Source organism: Nicotiana sylvestris, chromosome 7, assembly GCF_000393655.2.
Source record: "Nicotiana sylvestris chromosome 7, ASM39365v2, whole genome shotgun sequence".
Classification (NCBI taxonomy): Eukaryota; Viridiplantae; Streptophyta; class Magnoliopsida; order Solanales; family Solanaceae; genus Nicotiana; species Nicotiana sylvestris.
In genome coordinates, this window is record NC_091063.1 from 4,842,444 (window position 1) to 4,857,340 (window position 14,897).

Consider the following 14,897-nt stretch of genomic DNA (forward strand, 5'->3'; position numbering starts at 1 on the left):
GAAAATTAGTATTCTTGGAATTTGACCACGATTTTGGGTATGGAATTTAGAGAAAATTATATATTTGAGTTTGTGAGGCTATGAGTAAACTTTATCTTCGAAAAATTTCGGATTCCGTGCACGTGGGCCCGAGGACATTTTTGTCAACTTTTCGATCGGGGTTAGGAATTGTTATAAATTGGATTATAATGATTACCTTAGCATATATTAATGGGTTTATATAATTATTGGCTAGTTTTGGATTGTTGTGCATCGATTCGAGTCTTCGGAAGGGCGTGGAACGCCGGTTATGGATCTTCGGAGCGAGGTGAGTCTCCTTTCTAACCTTGTATGAGGGAATTGTCCCCATAGGTGAGTTAATTGGTTATGTGCTCCTATTTGTGGGGGCTACATACGCACGAGGTGACGAGAGTCCGTGCGTAGCTACTATTATGCTATTGTCCGGGTAGTCTAGGACCCAAATGCATGCTATACTTGTATAAATTGTAAACTTATTGACATCTTGAATTTCTTAAATCACGTTGAATTAGTAAATGAATTTCAAAAAGGATTAAACTTCATTTTCTTAAATTGTTAAAAGAGAATTGGCTTTTATTTGGATAAATATTCCCGATAAATTCTTAATTGGCAATTTGAACATGTATTTCTATATATACCTGCGTCGCATAAGTGATTTGCGAGCAAGGTATATGTTTATTTTTTTTGTTGACCATGTCGCAGAATAGTTCGCGAGCGGGGTAATAGATGCATCTATGGTTCGAGCCGTTCGACCCTCGGTAGTACACAATTTACATCTCTGTTGGATCGGGCCGTACGTTCCTCGGTGTTACTTGCGCATGCTTGTATTGCCTGCCTTGATACTTATTGAATTTGTTGCTGCCTCTTCCCGGTTTAAGAATATTTGTATAATTGATGAAAAGGAATAGTTTCCTTTAAAAGAAAGAATTGTTTATTCGCTTTAACCCATTGAATTATAATCATGTTTATAAAAATCCACGGTTTAATATATTATGGATAAATCTTTATTGGACCATTAGTAAATGTCGAAGTCGACCATCTCGTCTCTACTTCTTCGAGATTAAATGGGATACTCATTGGGTACACGTTGTTTTCATACTCATACTACACTTCTGTGCATTTTTGTTGCATAGGCATATGTATCTCTAATGGCTTACTAGGCGCAGCAACATGGTTGACACGAAGACTAGGTGGGATGTATTTCCTTGAGTCGACCCGCAACTAGTATAGTTTCTCTCAGGATTTTATTTATTTTCTGTCCAATTGTATTCCGGACAGCTGTGATACTGTATACATTTTTTCTTAGAAATTGCTCATGCACTTGTGACACCGGGTTCTGGGAGGATTTTTTTTTGGATTATTAAATGATAAGTTTTATTAAAGATTTCGTGGTTATTTCTGTAAATTTTATTATTTAATGTATAAAGAAAAAATGATTTCCGCAAATACTAAAATTGGAGGTTAATTATGCATTCTTGGTTGGCTTGCCTGACAGCGGTGTCCGGCGCCACCACGACCCTTAGTGGATTTTGGGTCATGACAACATGGTATCAGAGCACTAGGTTCCCGTAGGTCTAACGAGTCATGAGCAAGTCTAGTAGAGTCTCGCGGATCGGTACAGAGACGTCTGTACTTATCTTCGGGAGGCTACAGGGCTGTTAGGAGTACTTCCCTTCTTGATTCCTTATCGTGCGATTTGATTCTTGTGAGGCTTATGCCTTTGTTTCATTCCTACTCAATCTCATGCAACGCGAAGCGCTTGTTATAAATCGAGAGTTGAAGAATTGTAATGGCACTACGAGTGTGGTGCGGGTGTTTCTCCCTGCGGGGTTATTGAGCTATTATCATCGCTTTATGGAAGGATATTCTATTGTTTCGGCTCTGTAGCGGTACTTCTGAGAGCTTTGAGATTAGGCACAAGTTGCCATGATGCTTATGAACAACTGTCGCACAGTATTGCTATGATGGTAGGATGTTTGCCTACGTGTCGAGGCAGTGAATGACTTGAAGGGAGGTTTACTCAGTGCATGATATAGAGATTTGGTATTTCATTCCCGGAAAGAGGAAGACAATCGGGCTGAGAATGTTCAGGTTTGGGTTGATGGGGTAACAAAACTCGGCATTTGCGAGCATGGTGGAAGTTTTCTTCTATGATGAGGTGTTGTTGTCCTTATTGAATGTACTAGATTCTCCGGTGTTATGATCTTCTACAATTCGCCTTTGGATCAGGATATTGTAGGTCAGTATTGAAGAAACAACTGTTAGATGTCGCAAGGAAATGTGGTTCAGGGTTAAATCGACATTTATAATATTGGCAACTCGAGAGAGATGATCTCCGGCAAAATTTAGAGTTAGTAGCGATTTGTGGATTCAAGTGCTACGAATATAGATTTTATTAAGGCAACAACTGAGTAGCAAAGGATGAGGAAAGATGTGTGGAAAGTGTCAGACAGTGGCTAAAATTCCTAGAAGGCCAGGTGTATGAAGCAAAGGTCAAGTAGTTGATTAAAGAAGTGAGTTTGCCCAAAGTGGGAGAGTGGAGAATGTTGCATATGGGCTTGGTGGTAGGATGATTACTCACCTTAAGGAGAGTTTGGAATGATTTGGGATTTTAGTGGCTGGCAAATGAAGTCTACGGGTTTAACTGGAAGTATGGGCTAATATGCAGAAATAGGTCGGTTGTGCGAATGTGGTGGATGATTCAGAGTATAAAAAAGGGGTTTTACAGAAAGAATTCGAGAATTTAGGCGGTTGATTGCGCAAGATTATGTCAATAAGAGATAAGAAATACCGGTGAGTTCCAGAGTTGTGTAATAGTGGCTTCAAGATAAGTAGGAGAGTCCCACCGCCTATGATTGGGTTGCATGGTTAACCACTTGCAAGGTTTTCTAGTTGTTAGCATATTTCTGGTTTATTTCGGCTACGTGAAAAGGACATAAATGGTTATTTGAGCAAAGGAATTATTAAAGGGTGATATGGTTGGCCTTATTGGCTTATGTTCAGGCTTGGGAAAGGATGCAAGATTTATGCCTTGTATAGATGCAGGTTTCAAAGGAAGTGATTTCCGTCGGGTGCCTCGATGAGGGGGTATTCATGTGTTGTAAGATTCATGGACTTGTTTAAATTTGGGGCCAAGTCAGAGCGGGCAGCTCTCAGCAACGGTCCTAGTGGATTCCAGGGGTAGAGTGTAGTGCCTAATGATGTCGAGATATAAGTACAGTTAAGAATCAAGCTTTTGCAACAGCTTATGAGTGGATGCCCAGAATGTTCTATGATGTTTTGACTTGCAGTGTAGCACATGAGAGGGAAATGAGAAAGGACTTCGGATTCGTAGAAGGATTAGTAGAATGGGCATATCAGTTGAGGGTGCGAATGTGCGCACAAGGAAGGTGTGAAATGGTTCATGGGATTTGAAACAACATGGTCTCGCGATTCAAGGTCACTCGGGGTCAGTGCAGATGGAACGTGTTATGTGTTGAATGGAGTTATTATTATTTCTAAGGTAATCAGGGTAAATCAAAGGAAGATATGTTGGTTAACCACAGTTGAGTTGGCATATTAGTGGTAGAGATCAGTTCCTTCAGCGTGATCAAGTTATGCATGTGATTCGTGGCGGTACGTGTGAGGCTTGTCGGCCACCGTAATTGATGTTATTCAGAATCATTCTACTGTTATGGCTAGTTATGTGGAAGCGGATTCCAGAAGGGCTATGGTGTCTTAGACCACTACTTCGATGTTTGCATATTTTACGGTTATAAGAATTTACTGTGTGTTGCTATGTTTCTCCTAAAGTGAGTCCAGTGAAAAGCTTTTATTGGCAGGTTGGGTGCAGTGAGTGGTATGGAATTTGAAGTGAGGATCAAGGTTGCAGTACGGTTCTTACTCTGATGTCACGAGATCGGATGAGCATGAAAATAGTTTCGATGTTTAAAGAAAGTTGGTATTGTCATCAGTGTTACTTGGGATCGATATTTTGTGAAAAAGGCTTTGCATCCTGGTTAGGGATTCATGATTGCTTTTCAGCATTAGTGCGGCCGATGGTTTGGATGTGCGGACCTGTTATTTGTTTCGGAAGGTTGTGGGAGCGGGTCCCACAGGAAGATCATATAAGTGTGACATGTAGCCACTCAATTGATCAAAGATTTAAACCAAGTATGAGGATTGTGGTAATATCATTAATTTGAGAATTCATGCCTGGAGGGCACTCTATTTATTGGGTTATGGACTGTGGAGGTTTGCTCTGGTTACGATGGTTGTACTTATGTGTTATGAGAAAAAGGGAGTTATTATGGACCTTTGAAAGGTTATTAGCCTAGTTGGTGCAGTTAGAAATCAGCTTGATATAAGTGGATGGATTTAAATGTGAACAGGGGCTTTATATCAGGCCAGATGTGTTCATCTCAGCAATGCGCTCCTTATGGAAGAGAGTTGGGATGTTATTTCGTTGTCAGCTATTTCATGTAATGATGTATTGCATCATGCGAGTTGTGAGACGCCTTGGTGAATTTCTTATGTATTGAGGTTCCGCATAGAGATGAGTTTATATGAGCAGGATGGCTCTTGAGATTCAGATCGTATATTGCACCTCAGTTGTGCTCGAGTTTGTGGGTTATAGCATTATATGTCTCCCCACGGAATGGTATTATACAATTAGCGTGTTTATGACCGATATTCGGTATTTTGTTGTAATGAGCAATTTAGCTCGATGTACATCTCCTTAAGTGAGTTACATGTGTGGATCGGGTGGCACACTGCCATGGGTATGTTATTTGGATCGGGTGGCATGCCACCATGGTTACGTTGCTCGGATCGGGTTGCGCGCCGCAACAGTGTGATATTCAGTACAGTTCCCCATATCTGTTTATTATGTTCTGTTCCCTACTTTCTGAAGGAAGCTAATATTAGCTGTGCACCCGCGTCGCATGTATGATTCGCGAGCGGGGTAATTGAAATTCCTTTTCAGAGTTCTTTTTCCTTTTTGTATCGCATTCTAATTGGTAGCCTATTGGCACATTGTGGCATCATATGAGACTTTTGGTCATGTCGGGGTGGCTTATTGCCTAAGCAGTTCGTACTGGGTGAGACGAGATCGTTGGATTTAGGATCAGTGCAATCTGATTATATGGAGTATATTAAGGAGCTAAGATCATTATTTGGTTCAGAATGAGGTAATGTTTCTTGTCAGAATTATAAACTCAATGATTGGTTGACTCGGCAGTTGATTATGAATTTCTGCACATCTCTTCCGTCGTAGCGGTCTTGTAAGAGTTAGAGTAAGACCTGTGTATGTCATGGGGTGCAATGGGAGCATCAAATTCGTGGAATTTCGACTAAGTTTATCAGAAAATGTTATTATAGTCCGGTGAGTAAAGTGATGCAAGATGTGAATTCAGCAAGGTTATGCAGTCATATTGGGTACCGCGTGTAGTGATTGATATGGTAATCGTATGTTGGAAACAGGTCGGGCATAGAGTTTCGGATGTTGGAATTGGGCTCTAAGGCTTATTTGCTTGAATAAAAAGGGAATATCTTCAGAATTGATTGAGTTGATGTGCTCAACAAAGTTGTGGTAGAATGGGAAGGTGCATGAGAAGTTAAACAGTGATTTCAGACTACTCCAGCGTAGTTCTCAGCACGTTTGAGGACGAACGTATGTTTAAGTGGGAGAGAATGTAACAACCCAACCGGTCGTTTTTAACTCTAGCACATCGTTCAACAGTTAGAGGCCATGAGCAGCTTCATTTAAGGTATTATGACTTGTACGCATGGTCGGAATTGAGTTTCGGGAAGTTCAGAGTTGATTTGGAAAGAGAATTCTCATTTCGAAAGCTTAAAGTTGAAAGAATTAACTAGGATTGGAATTTTGAGTAAACGACCTCAGAATCGGAATCTAAAGGTTCCAGCAGGTTTGTATGATGATTTTGGACTTGGGCGTATGCCCGGATTGGGCTTTGGATGACCAGTGAGCGTTTTGGCGCCTATTGTGGAAAGTAGCATTTTTGAAAGAAATTTCATAAGTTTGGCTTGAAGTGCATTTTAGTGTTATCGCTGTCCATTTGGGATTCCGAGTCTAGGAGCAGCTCCTTATGGTTATTCTCGAGTTGGGAGCGCGATCGGAAGTGAATTCGGAGGTCCATAGGTCATTTTGGAGCCATTTCGCTAGAGATAGAAATTTAAAGGTTTTTGAGAAGTTTGACCGGAAGTGGACTATTTGATATCAGGATCGGAATCCGATTCCGAAAGTTGGAGTAGGTCCGTAATGTCGAATATGACTTGTGTGCAAAATTTGAGGTCAGTCGGGCGTGATTTGATAGGTTTAAGCATCGAAAGTAGAAATTGGAAGTTCTAAAGTTCATAAAGCTTGGATTGGAGGTTGATTCATGATTTTAGCATTGTTTGATGTGATTTGAGGCCTCGATCAAGTCCGTAATGTGTTTTGGAACTGGTTGGTGTGATTGGTCGGGGTCCCAGGGGCCTCGGGTATGTTTCGGGTTGTATCGCGCTCTTATTTGATGTTTCAACGTCGTTTCTTTGGACATAAAGGGGTGCCATATTAAGCAAATGAGCTCCAAATTAAGTTTTTATTGAACCATTAGATCCATATCGTAATTTCAGAGCCATAGCAAAAAGAATCGTCAAATTTGGACATCGTATGAGGGTGTTATGCTCATTTTCGTGTCGAGAAAGTGCTGGTTGTTGTCATAACCGCAGAAGCGGGACTGCAAAAGCGGAAATTTTCCGCAGAAGTGGAAATTTTTCCGTAGAAGCGGAAAATGCTAGAGGCAGAGAGGTTTCTTTAAAAATCGAAGCTTGGCTCATTTTCACTTCATTTCTTCTCTGGGAGACGATTTTGGAGCAACTTTGGAGTGCCATTTTCATCACCAAGCATGAGGTAAGTGATTTCTACTAGTTTTGAGTATATACAAGGTTTATATATGGATTTAGACTTGGAAACTTGTAGAAACCTTGGGGTTTGAGGGGAGACCTAGAAAATTAGTATTCTTGGAATTTGACCACGATTTTGGGTATGGAATTTACAGAAAATAATATATTTGAGTTCGTGAGGCTATGGGTAAACTTTATCTTCGAAAAATTTCGGATTCCGGGAACGTGGGCCCGAGGGCATTTTTGTCAACTTTTTGATCGGGGTTAGGAATTATTATAAATTGGATTATAATGAGTACCTTAGCATATATTAATGGGTTTATATAATTATTGGCTAGTTTTGGAGCATTGTGCATTGATTCGAGTCTTCGGAAGGACGTGGAATGCCGGTTATGAATCTTCGGAGCGAGGTGAGTCTCCTTTCTAATCTTGTAAGAGGGAATTGTCCCCATAGGTGAGTTAATTGGTTATGTGCTCATATTTGTGGGGGCTACGTACGCACAAGGTGACGAGAGTCCGTGCGTAGCTACTATTATGCTATTGTCCGGGTAGTCTTGGACCCAAAGGCATGCTATACTCGGATAAAGTGTAAACTTATTGACAGCTTGAATTGCTTAAATCACGTTGAATTAGTAAATGAATTTCAAAAAGGATTAAACTTCATTTTCTTAAATTGTTAAAAGAGAATTGGCTTTTATTTGGATAAATATTCCCGATAAATTCTTAATTGGCTATTTGAACATGTATTTCTATGTATACCTGTGTCGGATGTGTGATTCGTGAGAAGTGTATTTGTTTTTTTTTTTTTGTTGACCGCGTCGCAGGATAGTTCGTGAGCGGAGTAATAGATGCATCTATAGTTCAAGTCGTTTGACCGTCGGCAGTGCACAATTTACATTTCTGTTGGATCGGGCCGTACGTCCCTCGGTGTTATTTGCGCATGCTTGTATTTCCTGCCTTGATACTTATTGAATTTGTTGTCGCCTTCCCGGTTTAAGAATATTTGTATAATTGATGAAAAGGAATAATTTCCTATAAAAGAAATAATTGTTTATTCTCTCTAACCATGGAATTATAATCATGTTTATAAAAATGCACGGTTTAATATATTATGGATAAATCTTTATTGAACCATTAGTAAGTGTCGAAGTCGACCATATCGTCTCTACTTCTTCGAGATTAGACGGGATACTCATTGGGTACACGTTTTCGTACTCATACTACACTTCTGTGCATTTTTATTGCACATGCATATGTATCTCTAATGGCTTACTGGGCGCAACAACATGGTGACACGAAGACTAGGTAGGCTGTATTTCCTCGAGGCGACCCGCAGCTAGTATAGTTTCTCTCAGGATTTTATTTATTTTTTGTCCAATTATATTCTGGACAGCTGTGGTACTGTATACATTATTTCTTAAAAATTGCTCATGCACTTATTTTTTTTTTAAGTTCACTAGGCAATTGCCTAGGGTTAGTTTTATATATAATCATTAAAAATACGAAATACAACGTCATGATATCCTATGAACTGATTGAAATATAGTTTGAACTTAACAAATATCCTATTATCAAAATTGAGTGATGCACTCAACATTGATATCACATTAATGCTATTAAACTTTGTAATATAATTCAACATCCCCGAATGTGCATTTGAAAGGCATAATGCAACGTTCCTTCTATTAATTGCGTGCACTCCATTTGCAAGTGTCATTTTGTATCCTCCGATGTACTTTTGTATGTCATTTGCGTTCCTCCATGTTTTAATACGTTTCCAGCATACGTTCTTGAGGTTCCACATGCTGTTGGGAAACCAGTGCACAACATTAAGCTTGCACGCCATTTGATTTGTGGTCGACATCTGTTCTTGAAGCAGCAGACATCTGCTTCGTTCTTGTTGCATGACAGCGCTGAAGTCGAAGAGTGAAGATCCCTTTGCTCAACAACATGTGTTGTCTGCCATGCCTTTCACATTAAACCATGTGTGCACATTAAAATATTCAGAATTGCATGCTCTTTGTCCCTTGGCATTTTCAGTTGCTGTGTTTAATTACCTTCGCGTGTGCATTAATGTTGTTAATGTCGATCTTCTGTAGCCATATGCTTGTTGTTCTTGCTGTAAATTCCACTCCAAAAAGTGTACGTCTCTCTCACAAATTCAGCATAATATTATAATCTCTCCCACATGTTGATCTCGTGAAGTTTGACAAACATTATCGTGCATGGCAGCTGCACCTTCTTTCCCCTTGCGCGTTCCTATTTCTTTTTCCATTGAGCAGATTAAAGGAGACAGCTTTGTGTTGGAAAGCACGTGAGCTCCACCTACAGCTGCATCATAAAGAAATATATCCCATAGTACCTTCTTCCTAGAGTATTGCATGCTTTTATGTATCCTAGATAAATTTCCATGTGCATTCACTTTTTCATTTGATTCCTTTGCTCATCAGCATGTGTTGTCTGCCAGGCCTTCCCCATTAAACCTTGTTTGCATATTAAAAGATTATTTAATCCGAAAGTGGATTGAAGCATGCTAAATAAAACACATTGGCCTTTGTTGCCTGCTTTACTCGAAAAAATATTTGCTGCACATGCTAGTTGTGTTTCCAATGCCATTTACTTCATGTTGTGCTCGAAATGAGTAGGAATCATTTTTATATTCCAATATCCTACTTGTAACTGAACCATGCGTGTGATATTAAACACTTCTGCTCCATGCTGGTTGTATATCCAATGAACTGAAAGCACGCTTTCACCCCATGCTAGTTGGGTTGCCAATGCCATTAGTCTCTGTTGTTGTGCTCGCTTATTTATCTGTGTTTGTTCCTTAGTATCAATTATCTCGAAAGTTGCCTCATGGAGTGCCTTAAGCATCTTAGTGTCACCTGCAGTAGATAAAAGATAGTTAGAAATACCAACCATTATATCCTCCTCCCTTAGGATTTGAATATATTGGTCAGTTAAGTTGACATGCCTCCTGCTCTTCCTTTTCTCTTTGCTTCCTATCTCCTGTTCACCTTCACCCTTAGATTTGGACATTGCAACTTATCTTCATTAACCAACCTCCTTCCCTGTGCATCTAGATGCCAGAATTGTTGGCATTCTATTTCTCCATGATCTAAAGCAAAATTAGCCAAGTGATCTGCCAGCTTGTTGCCCTCCCTATGAATATGAGTAACTGTGTAATTGCCCCCATTCATTAGTTGCATCATTTCCTCTACTTGCTCATATATGATCCATGGTGGTTTCCACATCCCATCCATTATCTTTTTTAATAACATTGAGTCAGTTTGAAGCCATACATGAGAGTATTGTTTAAATCTGCAGAACCTTAGTGCTTCTACCATGGCCTTCGCTTCAGCTATTGTGTTTGTTGTCTCCTCAATCTCTTTCCCTACTGACTTGACTATGTCACCATTTTCATTTCTTATACAAAAACCTATTGAGCTCCTGCCTGGATTTCCCCTCAATGCACCATCCGTATTAACTTTTAGCCATCCTGCACTTGGAAATTCCCACATGACTTTTGTAACCTTAAGTTTATGAGTGGAATTTTCCATCACAGCTAATAGATCTTGCCATTTGTGAGGTACCATGATCATCCCAGGCTTTCTCACTTTCACCAAAGCCTGAAGATTTGATGAAACTTGATAAATCACCCTGCTTGTTGTCACTCCATCACCATACTTCATACTATTTCTTCTTTTCCAAAGTTCCCAGACTATGCATGAGGGGAGTGCTTGCATTATTGGTTTTAGCCTTAAGCACACATTTGCAGTCCAACATTTTGTGATTGCTTGGTGCATTGTAAGTCCCTCCACATCTATTCCTGCCCTCGATAGAAAATACTTCCAAGTTGTCTTTGCAGTTTCTGATCTAAAAAACAAGTGCTGAAGAGATTCCTCATCAGACTGTATACAACACCAACATTTTGATGGCATGCAGTAGCCTATCCTTTTCAAGAAATCATCTAAAGGTAGCTTTGCTTTCCACACTTTCCACATGAAAAATGATATTTTAAAAGGCAGTCCCTTTACCCAAATCATTCTATAAGCTGTTCTTGGTTCGTCTCTTCTTCTCGTATACTCCCATGCTGACTTAACACTGAAATATCCTCTTGTTTCCAGCATTAAACAAGGCCTGTCAAGAACCTGCATCGGTGAAGGTGGTTTGATTTTCTCCATAATGTGTACTGCTAAGTCTTCAGGAAGTATTTCATATAGCCTGTCCACATCCCACTCACCATCTAAGGTAACATCATTTACATTATGTACATTTTCATCAATGCCAAAGTCCTGAGGAACTAAAAAATATAGTGCCCCAAGACCTGTCCAATTTTCATACCAAAATAGTGAGGATCCCATTTTTGTCTGCCAAAGGATTTGATGTTCAATCAGATCACTGCATTCCAACATTTTTCTCCAGATGTGAGACCCCCTTTTCCACGGAACAATTACAGGATTTAATTTTTTACAGTATTTCTGACATATGAAAGAGCTCCATAGGCTCGGTTTTGTTCTGAAATTCCACCACAACTTACTGAATAACGCCTTTGCTACATCATGCAGTGAACTGAAACCTATTCCTCCTTCCTCAATTGGCATGCATAAGGTATTTCATGAAGCACAATGCCTAATAGTTCCTCCTACAGTGCTGCTCCAAAAAAATTGAGCAAACAATTTGTGCAACCTATTTATCACATACTCTGGAGGGTTTACAACTGATAGTAGATGCATAGGCATGCTTTGAAATACATGGGATATGAGAACTGCCCTGCCCCCTACTGATAATAACATGCCCTGCCATGATTGCAGTTTGTCCATTACCTTAGTAATTAGGGGCTTATAGAATTCCAGCTTTCTCCTTGCATAAAATATCGGACAACCTAGATATATGATAGGGAAATCATTCCTATGAATGCCTGTGATCCTTTCTACCTTGCTGACCACTTCCAAGTTTGTTAAATGATGCAGGTACACAGCTGATTTGGTCTTGTTAACAAGCTGCCCAGATGCATTTTCATATGCCTTCAGCACTTGCATAATCAGTATCAGATATGTTTTATCTGAGGATGAGAAGATAATCATGTCATCTGCATATGCCAAATGATTGATCTTTGGACTCCACTTTGGCATCCCAAATCCACAAAAATACAGGTTAGTGTGTAGTGCATTGAGACCCCTAGATAATGCTTCTGCTGCCAATATAAACAAAGTTGGAGATACATGATCACCTTGTTTTATTCCCCTTGAGGACTTAAAGAACCCATGAGCTTGACCATTTATTAGAATAGAATACCAATTGTTTGAAACTAATCCAAAGACAATCCCTATCAACCTTTCTGTGAATCCCATCTTTCTCAGTACCTTGGTTAGGAATAGCCAAGATATTCTATCATAAGCTTTGGTCATATCTAGCTTCAGGATGACATTAGGTCCAGCCTTAGTTCTAAGCCTAATGTCAGTCACTATCTCCTGAGTTAAAAGGATGTTTTCTACTATATTCCTTCCCTTAACAAAACCTACTTGTTCCTCCGATATCAGACTTGGGAGAAATTTCACTAGCCTTTCATGAACCACCCTTGGTATAACCTTATTAGAAAAATTACTGAGACTTATTGGTCTTAAATCAGAAAAGGTGGTAACTTCTTTTTTCTTTGGTAGCAGAACTAGGTTTGTGTGTGTTACACACTTGGGTAGCGCATGGACATTGAAAAAATCCCTCACCATGTCGTACAGGTCATCCCCTATTAAGTCCCAACAAGAATGATAAAATTTTCCTGACATACCATCTGGCCCCCCAGCACTATCACCATTAAGTCCAAGTACTGCCACTTTAACCTCCTCTTTTGTTGGTTGCTTAATCAATTATGCATTCTGCTCAGTGTTAATCAGATTAGGAACATGCTCTATGATATCAAATAATGAAGGAGTAGCTTCTTTTGTGAACTGTTCCTCGTAGAATTTGATAGCCTATTCTGCAATTTGTTGTTCTTCTTCAATCCAGGTTCCTCCACTGTTTTGAATTCTGTTAAGCTGAAGTCTCTTCCTTCAACCTCTCACTTGTGCATGGAAGAACTTAGTTTTCCTATCCCCTTCCTTGAACCAAGTCATACCTGCCTTTTGTTGCCAATATTTCTCCTCTAGTGCAAGACATTTGATCAATTCTGCCTGAACCTTTTGTAGTCTTTCCCTGTTCATTCCTGTAGGATTTGCTTCAAATTCTACTTCATGAACCATCACTACCTCTTCCATACTTGCTATCTTTTGGAAAATATCTCCAAATGTAGCCTTACTCCACAATGAAAGGGCCTTCTTTAATTTTTTTAACTTGTGATTAAAAAGAATAAAAGGATTTGCACTGAAATCAGCAGATCAATTCTCTTTCACCACACCTTTAAAAGTTGCATGTTCCACCCAAAAATTCAAGAACTTAAAATGTTTTTTTATAGGTGGAGTCTCAATATCACACTTCAAAAACATTGGACTATGATCAGAGCCAGTATTTGACAAATGTTGCACCTCTATTCCTGGAAATTTTTGTTGGAACTCAACATTGGCCAAACATCTGTCTAGTCTTTTGAATATACAGTCTTCCTCTACTCTTCCATTCCACCATGTGAATATGCTGCCTTTAAATCCAAGGTCGAATAGATTGCAAGTATTGATGCAGTGTCGAAAATCATCAATTTCATTCAATGACACAGGTAACCCACCAAATTTTTCTTTTTCATCCCATATTACATTGAAATCACCTCCTACAAGCCATGGTGCATCCATATCCCTTGCCATTGCATATAATGAATCCCATAATTCTATCCTCTCGATTGCATCACATTTTGCGTATATCAATGTTAGGACAAACTCCACATGCGATTTAGTATGAAACAATCTTAGTGTTAATTGTTGCACCATATTGTACATAACAGTTACCTCAAATACCTCATCTATAAAAGCCCAGATCTTGTTGGAAACATTTGAAATTGCCTGTGCAAGTCCTATCTTGTTTCTGTACCTTTCCAATTTTTTTGCTTGTTGCTTTGGCTCCATTAATCCTACAAAATCATAGTGATTTTGCCTATGCATTGTTGTCAACCTTTCAAAGGCCTGCTGTGTGTTGACTGACCTTATATTCCAAATGAGAGCATTCATCACTGATTGCTGGATTTAGTCATCGTTCTCCTTATGTGCACCCCATCTTTTGGTGCTACAAAATTATCTTTTTGTTGCTTCTTCTTACCTTTTGCTGCTGATTTTGCCTTTTCCACTTGCGTAGGTGATAAGTCACCTTTCCTTGCAGCAATCATAAGGTGTTGGGTAGTTGATTCTTGATCCATGTCGTATCCTGATTTACCAGGTTCTTCTCCTTCTTCATTGTCTTCCTTCCCTCCTGATGTAGCTCCAAATGCATTCTTTTTAGTGACCAAGGCTTTCTCTTCTCCTCTTTTTAACAGCTGCAACTGGTTTTTCTCTAATGTAACAGTAATATTTACTATTTCTGTTTTTTGTTTTGGTTGTTTCAACTTCTCTGTTGTGTTGTGTCCTTGTGGGTCTTCTTGTGATTTCTGAAGTTGATCATCTTTTGTTCCTCCAGGATCATTTACCTCTGGGCCTCTTCCTTCATAGTTACTAATTTCTGTGACTTCTGCCGTCTGAAAATTATTGATGTGCTCAACATTTTCTGATCCTTCCTTTATTAAATAATTACCAGTTGTATTGTTGTCATTGGCATGGATCTCTCCATTTACACTTTGCTCATCTTCTTCTTTGTCATTCTTATTTGGTTCATCATCATCTTGTGCTCCTAGTGGTACTTCGTTCTCCTCTAAATCATATTCCCTTTGTGCCTCCCATAGCCTGCCTCCACATTCTTGCACTCTTTCTTTAAATGTAGACGATTTTGACCCTTCTGCTTTAGAATTTGGCTTTTTATTAAGTACCTTGTTCACTAATGTCTCTTGTGATGGGATTTCCTTGCATGGTTTATTGATCTTC

The 14,897-nt window shown here is 39.4% G+C and overlaps 2 protein-coding genes across 2 annotated transcripts; both read right to left on the bottom strand.

The window, feature by feature from the left end:
• Positions 1 to 9,519: 9,519 nt before the first annotated feature.
• Positions 9,520 to 13,157, bottom strand: LOC138872695 (uncharacterized). Its single transcript, XM_070151105.1, has 4 exons — positions 12,966 to 13,157; positions 11,730 to 12,761; positions 9,941 to 11,273; positions 9,520 to 9,788 (listed from the first exon to the last, which is right to left on the bottom strand). Exons 1-4 carry the CDS (start codon positions 13,155 to 13,157, stop codon positions 9,520 to 9,522), a joined length of 2,826 nt encoding a protein of 941 aa, XP_070007206.1.
• A 120-nt stretch (positions 13,158 to 13,277) lies between these two features.
• LOC138872696 (uncharacterized) lies at positions 13,278 to 14,054 on the bottom strand. The gene has a single exon (XM_070151106.1). It carries the CDS (start codon positions 14,052 to 14,054, stop codon positions 13,278 to 13,280), a length of 777 nt encoding a protein of 258 aa, XP_070007207.1.
• Between the last annotated feature and the right edge of the window lie 843 nt (positions 14,055 to 14,897).